Raw genomic sequence first — 21,718 nt, forward strand, 5'->3', positions numbered from 1 at the left:
ACAGCCCTTTCTGCCTCCGGCCGCGGGAACCTAAACACCCGAAATAGGAAGCCAATTCAGCCTGAGCAGCTTGCACTCTGAGAGCCGGTGCGTCGCGGCACGCTCCGCTCCGCCCCTCTCCGCCCCGCCCCTCTCCTCTCTGCTCCCAAGAATGCCCCCGAAACCCCGCCCCCTCCTCACCATTTCATTGGCTCTGGTGACCGGCCCCCGGAAGACATGATTCGGATTGGTGGGCTCCGCCCGCCGCTCGGCGTCCTCCTGAGGCGTGAGCCGAACGTGGCCACGCCCCGAACGTGGCCACGCCCCTTACGTAGGGACGTTCAGTCAGTCTCGGGAGCCACCGCTTTCGCCGCCTTAGAAGGAAGGAGGTCCGTTGTGTGAGCAGTCTGCTATGGTGCTGAGTTCCCGGGTAGAGCCGACCGAGCCGAGGCGGTCGCGGCCATGAAGGTGAGGGGCTGGCGGAGCCGGGATGCTCTCCTCGCCTCTCCCGTATGCCCAGAGCGCTTTCTGCTTTCCGTCTCAGCGGTTGCCCAGGGGGGTGTCTGAGAGACCACCACTGTGGGGGGAGCCCCGTCCGGAGTGTGTGGGGGCCCCGACTGGTTCCAGCCGGAGTGGCCAGGCCAGCAGACCCGCCCGAGCTCCCACAGCGCCCTCCGGCGGCCCGGCCAAGGGGGAGCCGAGTGGCCCTGCGGTCGCAGCCCGCTGGGCCCTATTTCTGGGCCCTGTGCTCTTCTCGGGGTCCCGCTTTTTAAGCCGCTATAGCTTTCCCTCAGGCCTCGGTGTCTCTGGCCATGGCTGTGCCCTCTGCCTCCCCGAGTCCTTGAGTTAACCCAGACCTCGGGGGTGCATCACGAGACAGAAGGCTTAGGGAGCCCCGCGGGGTGTGAGGAGAGGCTAGGACCAGAGTGGCCCGGCCAGAAATGCCAGGGATTGGGGGTGTCCCCCGTCAAGGAGTCCTTCCGTGGGTTTAAACGTTGTGGCCGTGACCTAGAGCGCTAGACGTGTCTACATCGCCACTAGGTACGCAGCAAGTAATTTGGCAGCCTTTCTCCCAGGTGGGAGTGAGAGCGTGGGAGCATCACTGATAGAAGTTTCAGAAAAGGGCAGGTTTTGTGTGTGTGTGATTATGGCCTACTTAGGGGAGATGATTTTTCTCAACTTCATCGCAGAGAGTTCTGTTAGAGTCAGTCAATCCCGGCACTGATTCATTTGTCCAAATCAAGTCAAATGGCCTGAGTCAGAAGGTGGTGATATCTTTCCTGACAGGGTTGTATTCATCTGGTGGAAGAAGGGTTTTGGCCTTGGGCTGCTGGATTAACGACCTTTTACAGAGTGTCAGAGATTTACTGTGGACGAGTAAAAACAGTGTCAAGTGGATGGAGAAATTCAGAAAGTGTTTTGTCCAGCACCTTCATTATATTAGCCAAGACCGATTAGAGGTAATTCAAAATACTCCCCCTCTTTAAAAAAGAGTCTGCCAGTTAAAAGAAAAGAGACTGGTAAGCATGGTGGATCAAGCCTGTAATTAATGTTTGGGAGGTAGAAGCGGGAGAAATGCTGTATGTTTGAGGCCAAGCAAGTGTTTTCATGAAAACCAACCAGCAACAATCCCCAGAGGGATATAACTCAAGTAGCCACGTTCCAAACTGCAATGTAAGGTGTGTGTGTAAAAAACTCTCAGAAGCAAGAAAAATGATGCCTTTAGTGTTGCATACCTGTAATCTTGGCATTTGGGAGGTGGAGGCTGGAGTCAGGACAATTAGTTGTTCACAGCTATTCTTCACTTCTTAGTAAGTTTGAGTTCACCTTGCACTGCATGAGGTCCTATTTCAAAACAACAAGCCCACTGCTACTGGAATCCTGGAAGATTTTGGGAGTAGGCTAGCATCTTTGTTTTGAGATAGGGCCTTGTTGTATATCCCCGACTGGCCTGGAACTGAATATGTAGGCTGTCCTTCCTCCTGCGTGTTTGGGTTACAAATGTATGATCTGGAATGGATGATGTCTGACATTAAGGATGAGGATATTGTGAAAGTTTTAAAAAAATTGTTTAAAAATATGTTTAGGTTTATATGTATGAGTGTTTTGCCTGCATATATGTATGTGTGCCATCTGCATTCCTGGAGCATGTATGTCTCTGTGCACCACAAACATGTACCCTCAGATCCTGAACTGGAGTTAGATAGTTGTGAGACACCATATGGGTTCTGGAAATCAAACCCTGGTCCTTGGGAAGAGCAGCCAGTGCTTGCTTTTTTTTTTTTTTTTTTAGATTTATTTATCTTATTTTTTAGATTTATTTATTTTATATACGTGAGTACACTGTAGCTGTCTTCAGACACACCAGAAGAGGGCATCAGATCCCATTACAGATGGCTATGACCCACCATGTGGTTGCTGGGAATTGAACTAAGGACCTCTGGAAGAGTAGTCAGTGCTCTTAACTGCTGAGCCATCTCCTATAAGAGTTTTTACTTGCCAGTTTAGTTATTTTAGTTATAAAATGTCACTGCAACTTAAGAATACTTTATTAAACTCCCTGGCAGTGGCTTTATTTCCTGAAAATCATCATTTTTGCTGTGAGATGCAAAAACAGCCTTTATTTATCAAGGAAAGTAGATATGGAAGGAGAATTGGAGATAGGTGCTGTGCCCAAACTTTTAAATAAGTTGTTTAAAAACAGTGGCTTTGTATTTAAGTGAAAGATAACTACTTTTTTTCTTTTCTTTCTGAACAAAACAAAGAAAAAGAAAGACAAAGGATATGATTGCTCCTAGGTGTGGAGAAGTGTATTGTCCATAAGAGGTAGAGCACAGCCAGAGGCAGGACCATCTGGGGAGAGACAAAGTGGACATGAGCAAACTGAGCTGAACCCAGTAGCAGGAGGGGAAGAGACAAAGTGGACATGACCAGACTGAGCTGAACCCAGTAGCAGGAGGGGAAGAGACAAAGTGGACATGACCAGACTGAGCTGAACCCAGTAGCAGGAGAGGAAGAGACAAGGGGGAGGGAAGGAAAGGAAAATCAGATACATCAGCAAAGAGTCTCAAAGGTACATAGAGGGTGGGTAACCAGAATGGCCGGATTTTATAGGGAAGGACAGCCTAGCCTCCTGGGCTGGAGTTTAAGGGTAGGGGACAAGATATATAAGCCAGGAGGACCCTGTAACAGATAGGGACTGAGGGATGCTGGGAGAACCTGTTAGCCTAGTCTACTTTGATATGTTAAGGCACCTCAGCAATTTGTCCAGGGTTTAAAATCTAGCACTTTTCTTTGCTTTTTTTTTTTTTTTTTTTTTTTGAGACAGGGTCTCACAGAGATACTAAGGAGAAAATGGGGAGAATTATTTCATTTTTAAAAAGACAAAAATCATGTCTATAGTTGCTTATACCTGTTATCCCAGCTCTTGGTAGGTGGAAGCAGAAGGATCCTTTCAAGGCCACCCTTCACTGCATAGCAAGTTCAAGGCCAACCTCGTCTATGTGAGCCCTGGTGTCAAAAAATAAAAAAGGAAAAGGAAAGCTAACACGTATGACATCGAGCAGACATTACTGCAAGAGTACATTAATGTGCGTCTTGGCAAGATGACTTAGTAAAAGCTTTTGCTATGCAAGTCTGGTGACCAGAGTTTGATTCCTGCAACTCTCAGAAAGATGGGAAGAGAGAACCAGCATCACAGAGCTGCCCTCTCACCTGTGCCCCACACATGCAGGTACATACAATATACACACAACAGGAATCAGTGTTCTGTTTTATGATGTAGAATCTCTTCCTTTGCAGTATGAGGTTAGAGGGCCCCACCTTAAAGCAGCATGCCTCACAGATTTGTTCTGAAGCGGCAGTTTCAGTGAATAGTCTTCATATTTATTTCTTCTTCTTTTTTTTTTTTTTTTTTTTTTTTTTTTTGGTTTCTCTATATAGCCCGGGCTGTCCTGGAACTCACTCTGTAGACCAGGTTGGCCTTGAACTCAGAAATCCACCTGCCTCTGCCTCTCAAGTGCTGGGATTAAAGGATTAAAGGGATTAAAGGCTTTCATATTTCTTAAGTAACTCTAAAGTTTGCATGTCAATTGTCTTTTTCTCTCAGTTCTGTTAGAAAGTTTAACTGAAATTTAAACCATAAAACATTCATTTATATCTCTATTGCTAAGATTCAAAACATTCTTTCAACACAAGGACATTCAAATTTTAGCAAACTGAAATTGTCCAGAATTTATAACAAAAACCTGTCGTCTCTGAACTATATGGGTTCTTTGAGGAAGCTTTCACTAGCTGAAGAAGAATCTCAAGCCAGGCATAGGCATAGGCATAGGCTATGTAGATTCTGTCTCAAACACCAAAAATATAAAGAAAGAAGAGAATTCATACTTGATTCTTTTGTAGCATCTTAGAATACTTAGTAAACATTAGTATTTTCACATATGAAAGCGCTAGGCTCATCCTTTACTGAGTGATATTATATTCCATTGGGAGTTATGACAACAAAACACATAATCTCTGGCATCATTTCTCTTTGTGTAATTGAAAGCCAATGACTTAAACCATTTAGTTTTCAACAACTACATTCTTTGTCCATTACCTCTTCCCCTCCCCTGTTTCTATCGTTTAATCTTCATAGAAACCACGTTTTGTCATCTGGCCGTTTAACATTACATTTAATGGAATCATTAAAAGAGATCAATTCTAATTCAGTATAGTGCAGGAACCAAAATTTGTAGTAGTTTCCATTTGAGTACTTTGAAGTTTTTTTCCCCTACAGGGATTTTAAGTGTGTATACACACAAGACAGCTATACATTGAGGTCATTTGAAAACTGGCCCTGGAAGAGGCCTGGGTCCATGTTCTCAAACAGTCCGAACACCCGTCTTCCCTGTTTTGTTGACTGAAGCTGTGTGTGCTGCAGACTGAGTATACTAGTTGAATCTAAGAAAACTAATCCAGTGCCTACAGAGTTGGTGGTCTATTGTAGAAACAAGCATCACAGTTCTTGAAACTGTCAAGTCACTTTTAAAAATTGTGGAAAGTAACAGTGTCGTTGCCCACCTTGTTACCAGAAGTAGTTTTGGTGTAAAAGAATTGTAAAAAAAGGATTAGATTATGAAGAAAAAAGTTATTTTTATTTTATTTTTTTTAATTTTTATTTTGGTTTTTCAAGACAGGGTTTCTCTGTGTAGCCCTGGCTGTCCTGGAACTCACTCTGTAGACCAGGATGGCCTTGAACTCAGAAATCTGCCTGCCTCTGCCTCCCAAGTGCTGGGATTAAAGGCATGCGCCACCACTGCCTGGCAAAAGTTATTTTTAATAATCACTGATGGCTAGAAACTAAGCTACAAATATAAGTTTGGGATTAACATGTATAGATTAGGTTTTGTTTTTCCTTTATCTTTTTTTTTTTTTAAAGATGTATTTATTTTATATATGTGAGTACACTGACACTGTCTTCAGACACACCAGAAGAGGGCATCAGATCTCATTACAGATGGTTGTGAGCCACCATGTGGTTGCTGAGAATTGAACTCAGGACCTCTGGAAGAGCAGTCAGTCCTCTTAACCGCTGAGCCATCTCTCCAGACCCTTAATCTCTTTAGCATTGTGTTTTCTGTGCTGAATTGAGTTTAAGGCCTGTGTATGCATGCCAAGCAAGTCACTGAGCTGCACCTCTAACTTTGCATGATCTCAGACTTTGGACTACATTTGTGACCCGGGGAAGCAATCCAGTGATTTTACCAAGATTTTTGTTCTTTCTTTTATCTTGGGCTTTTGTGGTGTGGCCTATAGAGTCCTGCCTTTAACTGTGGTTCCAACCAAGGTTTCCTGGCTTTAGTTTTCAGTGATTTGGTGCTTTACTTGGAGAAGAGACATAGACTTAATTTTTGTTTTGTTTTTAGTTTTTTTTTATTTATTACTGTTGGGAGAGTTCATGCGGTGGTCAAAGGACTTTATGGACTCCATTTTCTCCTACCTTTATGTGGGTTCTGGGTCCCCTTTTCAGGTCAGCCTTAAACTCCTGGTCTTTGTTACCACCCTCTCAAGTGCTAAGCTTACAGTTGTGGGCCACCTCACTCAGGTTAGTTATTTTTTTGTTTGTTTTTAGTGAAGGGATGTCAAAAAGTTATCCTTAACTAAGGAATCATCAGAGTTGAGGCAGAATAGCATCAGTGAATTTGGGATTGTGTCTAGTACACAGTCTTTAGGAATGGGTTTTTCTCAGAAAATGTAGGAGGAAATGGAAATGTTTGAAAAATATGTTCCAAACTCATTACCAAAATAGAACAACAGGTAAAAAGAAAATAAAGTAATATATGCTGACTAACCAGGTGATCTTAAAAGATGGGAAACAAAAGAATAGGAATTTAGATCTCTGAGGCTTTTTTTTTTTCCCATGAGACTCAGGCAGAGTCACATGAGGAAAGCAGGATTCGAACCAGGAGAGAGAACAAAGGGCATGGGCTCGCCCTCTGCAGGTGGTGGCCTAAGCCACTGCTGGCTTGCTGGCTTTTTCTTTTCTTTTCTTTTCTTTTCTTTTCTTTTCTTTTCTTTTCTTTTCTTTTCTTTTCTTTTCCTCCTCCTCCTCCTCCTCCTCCTCCTCCTCCTCCTCCTCCTCCTCCTCCTTCTTCTTCTTCTTCTTCTTCTTCTTCTTCTTTTTTTTTTTTTTCCTTAATTTTATGTTTGGTGTTTTGCCTGCATCTATTTATATACTATGTGTATGCCTGGAACCCACAGAGGTCAGAAAAGAGGACTGAATCCCCTGGAGCTGGAGTAGTGGATGGTTGTGAGCTGCCATGTGCTGGGAATCAAATCTAGGTCCTCTGCAAGAGCAACAAAAGTGCTCTTAATCACTGAACCATCTTTGCAACAAGTTCTTTCCGTTTCCCCTCTCTCCCTCCTTCTATGCTTCCCTCCCTTCCTAAGATTATTTTATTTAGGCTGGGCTCGGTGGCATACACTGTTAATTCCAGCACATGGGAACCAGAGGCAGGTAGGTATCTCTGAATTTGAGGTCAGCATGGTCTACATAGTGAGTTTCAGGACAGCCAGAGCCACATAGTGAGAACTTCTCTCCAAATAAACAAGCAAATTGTGTGTGTGTGTGTGTGTGTGTGTGTGTGTGTGTGTGTGTGTGTGAGAGAGAGAGAGAGAGAGAGAGAGAGAGAGAGAGAGAGAGAGAGAGAAGATTGTTTTGTTTTGGAGATAGTACCTTACCATGGAGCCTTGCTTGGCCTGGAACTTGCTATATATACCAGGCTGGTTTTGAACTCAGATCTACCTGCCTTCTAAATGCTATAATTTAAAGGTTTGCCGTGATGGCTGGCTTTAATTTTTTTTTTTTTTTTAACTTTGTTATTATTGTGCATATGGGGGCTAGGAGGGAATGTGAGCCACCATGGTTAGAGTGTGGAGATCTCAGGGCAACTTTTGTAGAGATCCCACAGAGAAACCCAAAAACAAACAAACAAAAGACATAAAAAGAAAAATGAAACAAAATAAATTGGAAGCAAAAGAGCAAGTAAAATAATTCACTAAATTTCAGTGAAAGGAATTTGAGAATCATATTAAATGGGGAAAATGTCAGGTGACAAAGGTAAGCCTTTTTGAAAGTCTTAGAGAACTATAGAGGGAAGTGGAACAGTAGAGGCACACTCCCCACGACAAGAAAATATAGGCAGGTCTTGGGTGAGTACATGGCTAGATGTCTTGGATCCTGCTTAGGAATCTTGAGGGTTGCTTTCTTTCCAAAATTATTTAAGCAGGAGGAAGGAATCTTCATTCAGACCCAGAAAGCCTTGACCTTGTGAACATTGGTTATATATCAGAATCACTTGAGAGTTAAGGGAAATTTTTGTGGGGCTGGAGAGGTGGCTCAGCAGTTGAAAGCACTGGCTGCTTTTCCAGAGGTCCTGAGTTCAATACCCAGCAACCGCGTGGTGGCTTATAACCATCCATGTGACCTAATGCCCTCTTCTGGAGTATAGGTGTATATGCAGATAGAACACTCATACATAAAATAAATAAATCTTAAAAAAAAATTTTTTTTTGTTGTTGCCCAAACCGTACTCTAGAGTAGCAAAATCAGAAGTCCCCAGAATTTAAAAACTTTTAAAATCATGTTTATTTCTGTACATAATGTAGCACCGCATGGCATTCAGAAGACACCTTGGGAGTGGTCCTCTCTCCTAGTGTATGGGCCCAGGGAGTAGGCTCAATTTATCAGGTGTGAGTGATTTTTTTAAGGCTTTGTGGTGAGTCTGACATGCAGACAACAACAGTCTTGGTCAGTTTCACAGACCTAGGCAATTACTTAGCAAGTGGCAATTAGAGCAGCCACAAAAGTAAGGACCTAAAACCACCTGCACACAAGGACAGGGGAGGTCACTAAAGAGATCACGTCAGCTGTGGGGTGTCAGAACACACGGGGCTTAATACAGAAGTGGAAATTATTTTCATATACTCTTGGTGGGAGTGAAGAAGATACCCTAGACAGGACTATTGAATGCATACAGACCTGTTTGAGCTCTGAACTGTTAGTAAGTTGGAAGAGTTTAGATGCTGTTCTCAGAGAAGCCAGCATTGTGGGTTTGCCCTTCCTGTGCTGCCAAGAGTGTTCTCTTAGTGTAAAAGCTATTTTATTAGTAGACGAGTTTGACCAAAGTTCTCAGATCCTAATGAGGCTACAACCTAGATTTTTCACTGTGTTTTCTTTCCTTCTGTTATGGTCTGTGGCTGAAAATAGTAATATGGACCTGCATTGTACTAAGTAGGGTTACAACAACATCTTTTTGACTGGGAAGCTATTGGGACTTTTTTTGGTTTTATAATGAAATACTTAAGTTAAAAACAGCCTTTCTCTGTTCTTAGTATGTGTGTTTATGTGAGTGTGTACATGTTTATAGGCCAGAAGAAACTTTGGGGGTTGTTCCTCTAGAGACTTGAATAAGAATAACCCTCACAGGCTCATGTATTTGAATGCTTAGTCATTAGGGAATGACACTATTTGAAAATAGTAGAAGGTATGGGCTTGTTGGAGGAAAGGTGTCATTGAGGGTGGGCTTTGGGGTTTCAAATCCAAGCCAAGTTAAGAGTCTCTATCTATGGATCAGGATGTGGCTCTCAGCTATTGCTCCAGCACCTGCCCATGCTCCCCACCATGATGATAATGAATAAACTTCTAATAAGACTATAAGCACGTCTCTAGTTAAATGCTTTTTTTCATAAGAATTACCATGGTCATGGTGTTTTTTTTTTTTTTTTTTGGTTTTTTGAGACAGGGTTTCTCTGTGTAGTCCTGGCTGTCCTGGTACTCACTTTGTAGACCAGGCTGGCCTTGAACTCAGAAGTCCACCTGCCTCTGCCTCCCAAGTGCTGGGATTAAAGGCGTGCGCCACCATGGTGTCTCTTTACAGCAATAGAACAGCAAGACACTTTGTGACCTCAATATTGCCAAGAAGGCTAGGCTAAACTGGCCAGCAAGCCCCAGGGATCCACCTGTCTCCCCCTCCTTAGTGCTGGGATTACAGATTTGGCTTTTTGACTGTATGGTCACGTTATTTAATATTTTGAGACAAGGCCCAAGCTGGTCTCAATTTACTATATAGACAAGAATGACTTTGAGCTCCTAGTCTTCTTGCTGAGATTCTAGGCTTCTGCCCCCATCCTCAGCTGGCCTTTTGTTTGTTGGTGGGTTCTTGGAGTTGAATGTAGGTTCTCCTGCTTGTAGGTAGGCCCTTTACTAACTGAGCTGTCTCCTTGCACTCTGTTTTCTTTTATTCTCTTTCTGGAGGATATAAAGGAAATTCTTGCTCTTGCATAGAAACACTAGGGAATGAGACTATATTTTCTTTTTTGAAAAAATTTATATATTTATATTTTATGTATGTGAGTACATTGTAGCTGTCTTCAGAACAGGGTATGGGATACCATTACAGATAGCTATGACTGGTGGAAGACTTTTTTCTTAGTGAACAATCACTGTTAGTCTGGTTTTGTGTATAAGCCGACCATTGTCTAGGTTCTAGGATATGTTTATGAATAAGAATATGGGGCTAAAAACCCTCCTACTGGTCCCAAATACTGTCTCCTTTATTCTTTAAGCATGGGAAAATTGCTTTGGCCTCATATTTGAAAATTTGTATCTATTTCAGACAGGCTTGCCTGTCACATTTGTGAGACTAATAAAAAAGGTGATAGAGGAGCTGTAGTTGTCTGGTATGGTTCTTGTCAAGAGGGGTCCACTCCCAACAACACACAAAGAAAGACATTGTTATAGGGGGTATAGTGGTATATTCTCACTGAGGCAAGCAAGAAAGAATCAAAAACATCCTATTTGGTAAAGAGGCAATTTTTAAAAAATTCTTTGTGAGGTCAAGTGCTTTGGCCGTTGGAAATGATATTTAGTGCTTTTGCTCTGAAAGAGTGGAGTATCTTCTGCCTTAAAAGTACTTTCCTTAATGCCAAATGGATATATATTCTTTATAAAGGATGTGAGAAATAGAGAACTCAGAGGGAAGTAACTGTTACATTAACATCTAGAGAGCTGCCGGTGTGGTGTACACTTTTAATCCCGGGTCTTCTAGTAAGATCTGGGACAACCAAGGCTATGTCAGAAGGCTGTATCACAGGCTGTATCACATAAAGAGCAAACCAGAAAACCCTGGAGAGCTTTAGTTGGCATTTGGTTGGTTTTTATGGTGCTTAGTCAGGATGGTGCCCAGGACTTTGTGCGTGTTGAGTAAACACTCATGCCACTGAGCTGCATCCCTGGCACTTCCCTGTTTTTTTTTTTTTTTTTTTAATAAAAATTAACATATTATATACTCAATAACCAGTAGGATTAATTAGATAGTATGGTTTTATTTCTTTTTGTTAAATAATAGCTAGAGAAATAGAACTGTAGTATCCAGTACATGTCTAACATTAACAGAAAAATCTGAATTTCAAATATAACCTGAAAATTTAAAAGTATTAGCATGTCTTTAACATTACGTAGGAGATATTTGACTGATATAGAGTCAGTGTAGTGCCATACGGAGTTGTAATAGGGCTTTTGGAAATTTGAGGCAGGAGAATTGCAAATTTTAGGTTGGCCTGTGCCTTTAGACACTTACAGATTTTTGTTTGTTTGCTTGCTTTTTTGTTTTTGTTTTTGTTTTTTTTGAGATTGGGCTTGTTTCTTTTTGTAGCGCTGGCAATCCTGGTACTCACTCTGTAGATCCATCTGCCTCTGGATTAAAGGCATGCACCACCATTACCCAGCTTCAGTTTTTTTTTTTTAAACCTTTTATGATATATCTTTTGTTTGGAAATAACAGAAAATTATCTTTCTAAATGACTTGAAATATTGATAACTTGAATGTTAAAAACATATCTTTTATACACCTGAAATAATGGTCATCTCCAAGGCTTAATACCTCTGTCTGCCATCCTAGGCCTAATCTTGGAAGCTTCTAGCTGCTCTACAATCTTTTTTTTTTTTTTTTTTTGGTTTTTTGAGACAGGGTTTCTCTGTGTAGTCCTGGCTGTCCTGGAACTCACTCTGTAGACCAGGCTAGCCTCGAACTCAGAAATCCGCCTGCCTCTGCCTCCCGAGTGCTGGGATTAAAGGCGTGCGCCACCACCGCCCGGCACTACATTCTTATCTAGGCCTCTGAGACTGACTGTTGAATAAGCTCACCCTTTCTAGCTCTTTCTGAGCTCTGGCTGGCTGATTCAACTCTGTTGTTCTGGCTCAGACTCCTCTCCAAGCTGACTGATTCAGTCTGGTTTCTCTCTCTGCCTCCCACTGAATTGTTCTGTTTGGCCTCAAACTAACTCTGACAGTCTGTTCTAATCTTCTGGCTCCTTCCCATTCTCTGGCTCATTCTGTCTTTACCTTCATCTAGTTTGTTCTCTCTTCTTCCTGTCTATAAATTCTCCTGGTAAAACTGCCTCTTTCCTCTTTCTCTTTTCTGTGGTGCTCACTTCAAGTAGCCTCTCTTCCTGTCCTGAGAGTTGGGCATATTCTTTCCTTGCCTCAGTCTGTTACTTTTAAACATGGCTGCTTCCTTTCATTGTTTGGGATTAAAGGTGTTAGCTAAGGCTGAGCCACACCTCAACTGGAAACAGGTTTTTCCAGTAAATAACAAACCTCAGGGTTCACAGTGTGATCAAATATCCTGAAACACTTGAATGTCTTTTATTTGGGGTGATAAGAAGTAGAAGTGCTTCAGATTTTTGAGATTTTGGAATATTTACCTTTACCTGCTCCTGAAATTGAAGCTTATTTAGCATTGTGTTGTTCATGATAAAGTTACTTCCTTACCTTATGATTTCAAGGTTACTTAAGACAAACTTACCTCTGAGAGTGGCAGCCCATATAGCACTTGGCTTTTATTTGTTCACTCACTCATTCACCTATCTCTGTCTGTCTACCTACCTATCCACCTATCTATTCATTTCTTCATCTATCTATTCATCCATGTCTATCAATCTATATCTGTCTGTCTCTCTGCCTATTTTAGGCAGGGTCTCTCTGGCTGTCCTGGAACTCACTATGTAGACCAGGCTGGCCTTTAACTCACAGAGATCTGCCTGCCTTTGCCTCATGAGTGCTGGGATTAAAGGCATGTGCTACCCTTCCTGGCTTATTTTATTTTATGTGTTTGGATGTTGTGCTTGCATGTATAGTGTACCACATGTGTGCCTAGTTCTCTAGCAGGCCAGAAGAGAGCATCAGGGATTGGAGTTACAGATGGTTGTGAACCATCATGTGGGGCTGGGATTTAAACTTGTGTCATCTGGAAGAGCAGTCAGTGTTCCTAACCTCTGAGTCATCACTCCAGCCCCTCTGCTTGGCTTTAAATGGTGGCACGTATGTTTCTTTTCAGGCGGGTGCTACTTCTATGTGGGCTTCATGCTGTGGGCTGCTGAATGAAGTCATGGGAACCGGAGCTGTCCGAGGCCAGCAGGCGGGATTTCCAGGAAGCACTGGCCCATTCAGATTTACACCGAGCTCTGACTTTCCCACCTACCCACCAGCTGCTACTGAAGGACCCAATATAGTTTGCAAAGCCTGTGGACTTTCATTTTCAGTCTTTAGAAAGAAGGTGAGTCGGGTCAAATACTGCATACAAATAACACATGAGGGGGAAAAAAAGATCATAATTCTTTTTTTTTTTTCTTTTTTCCTTGCTTTTTCAAGATAGGGTTTCTCTATGTCATAGCCCTGGTTGTTCTAGAACTCACTTTGTAGACCAGACTGGCCTTGAACTCACAGAGATCCACTTCTTTCTGCCTCCCTAGTGCTGGGATCAAAGGTGTGCTCCACCTTTGGCTTAGGTCATAATTGTTATTTGTATTTTATGTTGAATAGACAGTTCATTTAATAAAAATATTAAAAAGTTAGTCCCATTTGGGAAACTATGCAGTAAGATTCTAGCTCTGTCACATTTTCTAAGTAGTCCTTGCTGCTTTTCCTGTGCTGATTTTCCTGGTGACACTTTTTTTGAAGCAAGGGACTGAATTACTATGCAGTTTTGTTCAGTGATCATTATTATAGCAAGATACCATGTTTTAGAAATATTTAACTTTGTTTTCTGCAGAGCTTGTTGTGGAGGTTAAGGCCTTTGTATGCTAGCAGATGCTCTCTCCAGCTCCATAGCCTGTCCAGCTCCATAGCCTGTCCTCGACCATGCTCTTTCATTATTTTTTTAAATGTATCTTAGGTTGACTTCAAACTCCTAGCTGGCCTTCTGCCTCAGCCTCCTGAGTACTATGACTAAAGCATGAAACATCATACCTGGCTCCTGACCATATTCTTAAAATATGTGTGTGTGTGTGTGTGTGTGTGTGTGTGTTTTCATGCATGCCACTTGTGTGCAGATGCCCTCAGAAGCCATCAAAAGGTGTTGAATGTTCTGGATCTGGAGTTACAGGCAGTTGTAAGCTACCCAACGTGGGGGTTGCGAAACAAACAAAGGCTCTCCAAGAGCAGGAATCACTCTTGACCTCTGAGCTGTTCCCAGCTCTCTGACCACCTTTTTTTATGGTTATGTGTGTGAGTCTCTGAGGGGATATTACATGTGTGTAGATACTGAGGAAGGAGGCCAGAGAGCCTGAGATATCCTGGAACTAGAGCCATAGGCATTGGTGAGCTATCAGACATGGGTGCTGAGAACTGAAGTTGGGTCCTCTAGAAGCTAGCGCTTTTAACATCTGAGCTATCTCGCCCTGGTATTTTTAAGTTTTAAAGAAGGAAGTTGGATGTGATTGGCTCATATCTGTACCTCAGCACTGGGGAGGCTAAGATAAGGCCATTGCTGCTAGTTCGAGGCCAGCCTAGGCTACAGAGAGTATTCTAGGCCAGTTTGAGCTACAGTGAGAGAAGCTTTTGAGGGAATGGGAGGTGTAATGAGTAACTAGTGTTTATGGAGATTTTGCATAAAGCACCTAGGCTAAAACTTCTTTGGGACATCTTGCAGTTTGATCAGTATAGTCTCTTGAAGTGTTAGCTTGTGGGAGCCATGCACTGCACAGAACTGAACATACCTGAGTGTTCTCTCAAGGATTCTCTTCTGAGATGGCTTAGAGTGTAATTAGGGCTATGCTGGCTACAGATTTCTGCACTAGTGGGGTTTTCTCTGTCCTTGGGTTGAGCTGGAGAGGTCAGTTCCCTTTTTTGTATTAAGCTATTTTCCTTTTCATTGCTGGGGGAATTATCCACACAGGAGAAGACCAGGAGGAGTGTTTGTGCTTGTGCTCTGTTCCATGTGGTTCCAGTCAGCACTGTTCTGCTAATTACATGTTTGTGCCAAGGGGTGGAAACATTTTAATTCATTAACACAAGAGCATGTATTTTTCTTAAAAGTGCTGTATTTGAAGTTGTGAGACTCTAAGCTGCCCTAGCAGGGACTGTTTCTGTGAAAAGAGGCTGGTGCATGGGTGCTTCACATAAAGCAAGGTTTCGGTTTTAGTAAAAGGCAGCAGAAGAGAGTGTTTGCATAATGGTCTAAGTGTTATGTCGTCTCCTCTGTCCTCAGCATGTCTGCTGTGACTGCAAGAAGGACTTCTGCTCCCTTTGCTCAGTCTCACAAGAAAACCTCCGCAGATGTTCTACTTGTCACCTGCTACAAGAGACGGCCTTCCAGCGCCCTCAGTTGATGCGACTAAAAGTGAAGGACCTTCGGCAGTATCTCCTCCTCAGAAACATACCAACCGACACTTGTCGTGAGAAGGAAGACTTGGTGGATCTAGTACTGTGCCATCGTGGACTAGGCTCAGGGGATGACCTGGACTCAAGTAGCCTCAATTCCTCAAGGTCCCAGACTTCTAGTTTTTTTACACAATCCTTTTTGTTAAATTATACACCCCCTTCTGCTACTGTGTCCTCCTTCCAGGGAGAGCTCATGGACAGAGATGGCACCTTCAGATCAGAAGTTCTGGCACAGGTAGGATGGTGTGATTGATGACCCCAAGAGCCTCAAGTGCTCGCTCGTGGCCATACGTGGTCAGGATCTTTAGTGCTGGGTGACTGACCCTCCTCAGGTTATATGCAGAGTCAAGATTCCACCCCCAGCTGCTGGCATTGCACACCTGCCTGATGTGTAGCCTTGGTGCTTAGGTGCTAGTGTCTGCAGTCCAGTCGGAAGTAGCTCATGAGTTTCTCGTCCTTATTAAATAACTTACAGTTAACTGTTGAATAACCAAAAGTGTCAGGGCCATAGAAACAATCAATAGTTAACTCAGTGATCATATTTACCTTGTTGGAGGGAAATTGTTCTGATTTGGTTTTATTTATTTATTTTGAGACAAGGTTTCTAGCTCAGGTTAGCCTCAAGATCCCTATATAGCCGAGGATGACCTTAAAGTAAGAGTGTGTGTGTGTGTGTGTGTATGTGTATGTATGTATGTATGTATGTGTGTGTGTATGTGTGTGTATGTATGTATGTGTGTGTGTATGTGTGTGTGTGTACATACATCCTTAGTTGCTCAGTTGTTCTCTATCTTCTATTGAGACTGGGTCTCACTGACCACCAGCTAGTCTGGAAGCCCCCTGAGGTCAGGATGTTCTCATTACTGCCTCTTGTTCTGGCGTTTTAAGTGTGGACTTTTCAACTTGCTTTTGTGTGAGTGCTGCAAATCCAAACTTACATCCTATAGCAAGTGTTGTAATCATCTGAGTGGTAACCCCAGCCCTGGCTCAATGTCCAGGCTTCCCAGCTCAAGTGCAGGGGTCAAGAGTGGGCATTATGGCCTGGCTTTAAGGAAGTGCTAGGGACTGAACCAAGACTTTGTATACTAAGCCAGCACTCTTAACAACTGAGCCAGGTCTCCAGTTAAGAAATTTATCCAATTCAGATAACAAAAAAATTTAGTGTATTAGAATACTATCTCAATAAGGTTCTTGAGATTCAGAGTTGAATAACATGCAGGACTTACAACTCAGAGTTTGTTGTGTATGAATGACTAAAATGCTAAATTATGTGTGATGGTGGTGCAGTTGCATCTAAACTAGGGAGGTAGGCGCAGCAGGAGTTTGAGGGCAGCATGGGCCATTAGCAAGACTCTCGATTTTACAGACATAACAAAAACCCTAAGACATAAAATACTGAGTTATTTTAATTTTTTTTCCTTTGAGGAAAGATGTTATTAAAAGTAGATGTGGGTGGGCTGGAGAGATGGCTCAGTGATTAGAGCACTGGCTGCCCTTCAGAGGACCTATGTTCAATTTCCAGCACCCACATGGCAGATTACAACTGTCTGTTACTCCAGGTCCAGGGGATACATCACCCTCACACAGACACGCATGTAGGAAAACCACCAATGCAAATAAAATAAAAACAAGTAAATTGTAAAAATAAATAGTAAATAAAAATATTTTTAAAAAGTAGAGGCGTGTTGGGTGTTAGAGGCATGACTGGGCAGGGTGGTGCACAGTCTACCCCAGCACTCAGGGACAGAGGCAGGAACATTGGTTTAGCTGCTATTCAAGTATTTGTAACTTAGATAAGACCAATACCAGAGTTTTATGATTTTCTCAAATGAGAATTTGCATAAATATATAACCAGATACACTGACTTATACTTTCGGGTATATAACACCATTTGGGGGAGATGTGGGTGGTATAGTGCTGCAGTATGGTACCTGTGGGCTGCAATGTGATATTGAAAACAACTTATTGTATGCAACAGCCAAAAGATGTCATTAAGAATGGCAGCATACACCTACAACATTAGGAATGTGGAGGCAGGAAGATGAGTTCATACTAGCACAGGCTAGATCTTCTCTCAAAAGAGAAAGTATGTGAAAGAAGGTATATAAATCCAAAATGGAAGGAGTTTCTGTTTTCCTAAAGAAAACTGTTTATTAGAGATTTTTTAAAATACTGATTTCTAGTATGTGTGTGTGAATGCATGCACTTGTGCCATGGTAGGCATGTCAAATTCATGTGTGCATGTGCCTGTGTCAAATTCATGCCTGTGGAGTTGAGATGGGGGCATTGTGTCCTAGATGCTGGAATTGAACCCAGGTCGTCTGCCAGAGCAGTAGGTGGTCTTAACTGCTGAGCCATCTCTCCATCCAGCCGTAGTCATTCTTTTTTTTTTTTTTTTTTTTTTTTTTTAAAGGCAGGGTTTTACTATGTGGTTGGTAATTAGAAAAACCTGATTACTAATTGGCTCTGTCATGTATATAGGTACAAAGTGAAATAGCTTCAGCAAACACAGATGACGACGACGATGATGATGAAGACGATGATGATGACGATGACGACGATGATGATGATGAACAAGAAGAAAACTTAGAGGAACAGGTGAAATTCCTTTAAAAATTGCTTTCCCTGATAAATGCTCATGGCAGGAAGGGAAGATGCTGGGCTTGCTTGAGGCCACCACAGAGTGTTTCTTCTAGGGGCAGAATTATTATTTAAACACACCTCAGGCAGCTGATCAGTCTGGGGAGGGTATCCAGGGCCATGGGGACCAACAGTTTGGGCTTGTGGAAACAAAGGTAACAGATATTCTGATTTCAGAACCCCGGGCTTTCTAAGAAGAAAGTGAGAGCTTCCCTCTCTGACCTGTCAAGCCTTGAAGAGGTAGAAGGGATGAGTGTGCGCCAGCTGAAGGAAATCCTGGCTCGGAATTTTGTCAACTATTCTGGCTGTTGTGAGAAATGGGAGCTGGTAGAGAAAGTCAGCCGGCTGTACAAAGAGAACGAGGAGAACCAAAAGTCATGTAAGCTTATTGTTCCCAATGTCCTTTCTTGCCCTTTAAAAACTGGCTTGTTTTTATGTCATGCTTAAGTCAAATTTAGCTAGCATGGCAGAGCATGCCTGTGATCACAGTACTCCTCCCCATGGAATAACTCCAGATGGGGATCCACTGCTGCTTCTCGTTTCCATGGGCACCTGGAATTTCAGAGGTGTAGATATGCATGCAGGCAAACCCCCCATAACACATTAAAATTAAATAAATAGATGATTAATCTTTTAGAAAAGCAATATATACCTCTTTAGTGACTGAGTTAGTTTTATAAGCCTATTTATAGAGCTGCTAAATAAACAGTTCATGCCGGGCGGTGGTGGTGCACGCCTTTAATCCCAGCACTTGGGAGGCAGAGGCAGGCTGAGTTTGAGGCCAGCCTGGTCTACAGAGTGAGTTCCAGGACAGCCAGGGCTATACAGAGAAATCCTGTCTTGAAAAACCAAAAAAAAAAAAAAAAAAAAAAAAACCCAGTTCATTACGTGGCATGGGCTTTGAGGCAGCCAGTGTCAGGTGAGCTAGACAGTCAGTTGCTGAGTCTAGTTTTCCTCCAGGCTTCCTGCCTATAGCAATGCTGATTTTTTTTTTTTTTTCCATTAATCCCTCTAGCAGGTCAGTGCCTTGGTTTTCTTGACTGTAACTTATTTTACATATAATTTATTCAGAATTCATTTTATGTATGTTGTCTGCAAAAGCCAGATCCCTGTACTAATCTAGAGGCTTGTGTGAGATACTGTCTCTCAAGAGACGAAATTGGTATCTTCCATTTGCTGTGAACCATTTAATGATGGAAAGTAGTTTTACAAATCTACTTCTAGGACAGTGTCAGTGTAGCAATTCCAGGAGTAGTCCCCAGACCTTAGATCTGAGGCTGCTGGCTGGGGAATGGCATTCTGGCAGAGGAGAGTTTATTTTGTACGTGTAATCTTGTGTATCTAGTAAGGTGGAATGTGGGCATCAGTCTTTGATGGAGCCATTAAACACATGGTTTCCAAGTGTCTTTCTTGCTAACTTGTGCCCAATTCAACACTGGTTCAATCCCTGGCTTGGTGAATACATTTTGTTTTGAGCACAGCTAGAATTTTCTGTCTTGACCAGCCATAAGTCACTTAAATGTTAATATTGACATGGATAGCTCCACTAAGTTTAAAGAAAGAATCTACATGTACCAAGGCCAAGATTTAAAACTGATCTTCCTCTAGTCTCATCTTCATCTGCGTATCTGCTGTCTCAGACCATAGATCTTTTGTCTACAAAGTGGATAGTAAGACCCTACGGAACAAAACTGTTGACATGGTAGGCAGTGAAATATTTTTTTTTTTCTTTTTTCAAGATGGGTTTCTCTGTGCAGCCCTGACTGTCCTGGAACTCACTCTGTAGACCAGGCTGGCCTAAAACTTAAGAAATCAACCTGCCTCTGTTTCTCAAGTGCTGGGATAAAAGGTGTGCACTGTCATACCCAGCAAAATGTTCTTAAAAGCAAAGAACTTTTGTTCTTTGTGGCTCTTGAACTCTTGCTTTGTTGAGCCATGTGTGTGATCCCGTTGCTCCCATCCTGAGCTTTAAAGCCTCAGCCAAGGTTAACTTTTTAAATTCATCAACTTTTTCATTGTCTGAGATTTTTAGGCTACAGAGCCAGGAAAGCCCAGCCCATCCAACAGAAACATGACAGTTTCTCAAGTTGCAAGGGACCTTTTCCTTTCTAATGTGTGGTTATTTCAAAGCTTCTTTTGAGTGGAATAAAGTCTCTCTTAGTGAGATGAGGCTTGTATCTTTATGGCCAAACATCCAAAACAACTGAGCTAAATGTCCACTTATGGCCTGACTAGTGAGTAGCCCATGAGGGAAGTCTCCTGTGCCCAAGCCTCAAATTCACTCTGTAGTTGAAGATTACCTTGAACTTGTGATCCTCTTGCCCCTACCTTCCCAAGTGCCAGGATTATAGGTGCATATTATTATGCTTGGTTTATGCAGCACTGGGAATCAAACTCAAGCTACACTCCCAGCCACTGTCTCTTCTTTCTAAATACAGAATAAATATATCCGAATCACAAACTCTTATTACAACATAACATAAAAGAGCAGTAAGTAGCCAACATTTATTGAACACTTTTTTTTAGCTGGTTCTAAGTCATGTATTTCTTCCCTGAACTAGTAGTTGTGTAGAGAATATTTTTTCTATAGCACTGCAATGGTCCTGGGCCTGTGGTAAGCTGAGAAGATGGCTTAGCCCTTAGCTCAGCTTTCTTTATTTTCTTTCAGATGGTGAGCGGATGCAACTTCAGGACGAGGAAGATGATAGCCTGTGCCGAATCTGCATGGATGCAGTCATTGACTGTGTCCTGCTGGAGTGTGGGCACATGGTCACCTGCACCAAGTGTGGCAAGCGCATGAGTGAGTGTCCCATTTGCAGGCAGTATGTGGTTCGAGCTGTGCATGTTTTTAAGTCCTGAAATTGAGGTCTCTGCAGTGGGACACTCACATGACTTTACCACAAACATTTCAGTGCACTAAAGGGACTGGAAACTTATTGTTCTAAGGCAGAAACTATTTTTAAAAATTATTTTCATTACTAACTGGGGAAAGTTCATCTTAAGTTGAAGAAACCTGGCCAGTGCCATAGGCCTGTCACACATAGCCAGTGGACACATGGCTTTCCCAGGTTTTGCTGGTTTTTATCACTTGTTTCCCCTGAGCACTAGTTGAATCCAGACAGTTCAGTGTGGGTGTGGAGACCAGCTGCCTGTCTCTTACTTTACCTTTATCCTGTGTTTGAAACTTTTGTTCTCTTTGAAGTGAACTCATTGTTCATGACTGGGCTAGTGTGGACTGACCTGAGCGGTAGCTGCTTCAGTGTTCACTTGATTAGCCATGTATATTTTAAATGCTAATATTTAATGAATGTAAGTTTCAACATTGTTGCTATTTCTGCATTTAAACATAATTAATTGGGAGACAACTGAGATTCTATAGTCAACTGCCAGGGCCTTAGACCAAATATGTTCATTTTTGTTCAGATACAGCTTTTAATAGCAAGGGCTGCATCTAGCTTCTTATCTTAGAAGTGTGTGCTAAATTCTTTATTAACATGTAATCAATTTACAATGTTTTGTATAGTGAAGGTGTATTTTTAGTGCTACCTGCTAGTAAATTTCAACTTTAGGAATAAAATAAAATTAAAAGGCTGCTGTAGTTTAATATTGTTTCCCTGTATTTCAGACTTACTTGTATAGCATGAACAGGCATCAAGTTCCTGGTCTAGCACCTCTCTTCAGAAGAGATGTGAACACCTTCAGAGACCATCTTTGCTGCTCCCCATAGTTGTTGACTGACATGTGTGGTTAGGTGCGTCATGGTTTTCTCTACCAGACCCTACTGTCATTCTAAAATAGATACTGCCTCACTTGGATGGGGTAACTCGCTCTTTCTCTAATACATAATTAGCTATATATTTATGTATTGGACTAAGGGTATATAACTGTTTTTA

General features: G+C 42.3%; 1 protein-coding gene across 2 annotated transcripts; it reads left to right on the forward strand.

The window, feature by feature from the left end:
- Positions 1-252: 252 nt before the first annotated feature.
- On the forward strand, positions 253-21,429 carry Rnf34 (ring finger protein 34). 2 transcript variants are annotated; one of them, XM_076922801.1, is made up of 7 exons: positions 302-447; positions 1,267-1,439; positions 12,861-13,079; positions 15,012-15,419; positions 17,667-17,783; positions 18,003-18,204; positions 20,494-21,429. In XM_076922801.1, exons 2-7 carry the CDS (start codon positions 1,377-1,379, stop codon positions 20,682-20,684), a joined length of 1,200 nt encoding a protein of 399 aa, XP_076778916.1. In that variant the 5' UTR covers positions 302-447; positions 1,267-1,376; the 3' UTR covers positions 20,685-21,429. The 2 variants fall into 2 exon arrangements, with proteins under 2 accessions (XP_076778917.1, XP_076778916.1); XM_076922802.1 differs by lacking the exon at positions 1,267-1,439 and having other exon boundaries at positions 253-447.
- The last annotated feature ends 289 nt before the right edge of the window (positions 21,430-21,718 follow it).

This window comes from Arvicanthis niloticus, chromosome 24 (assembly GCF_011762505.2).
Source record: "Arvicanthis niloticus isolate mArvNil1 chromosome 24, mArvNil1.pat.X, whole genome shotgun sequence".
Classification (NCBI taxonomy): Eukaryota; Metazoa; Chordata; class Mammalia; order Rodentia; family Muridae; genus Arvicanthis; species Arvicanthis niloticus.

Coding starts and splice junctions, on each gene's coding strand:
- Rnf34 (XM_076922801.1), top strand. CDS start 1,377: ATGGAGAAATTCAGAAAGTGTTTTGTCCAGCACCTTCATTATATTAGC. Junction 13,080..15,011: donor TTTCAGTCTTTAGAAAGAAG/GTGAGTCGGGTC, acceptor CTCTGTCCTCAG/CATGTCTGCTGTGACTGCAA. Junction 17,784..18,002: donor AAGAAAACTTAGAGGAACAG/GTGAAATTCCTT, acceptor TTCTGATTTCAG/AACCCCGGGCTTTCTAAGAA.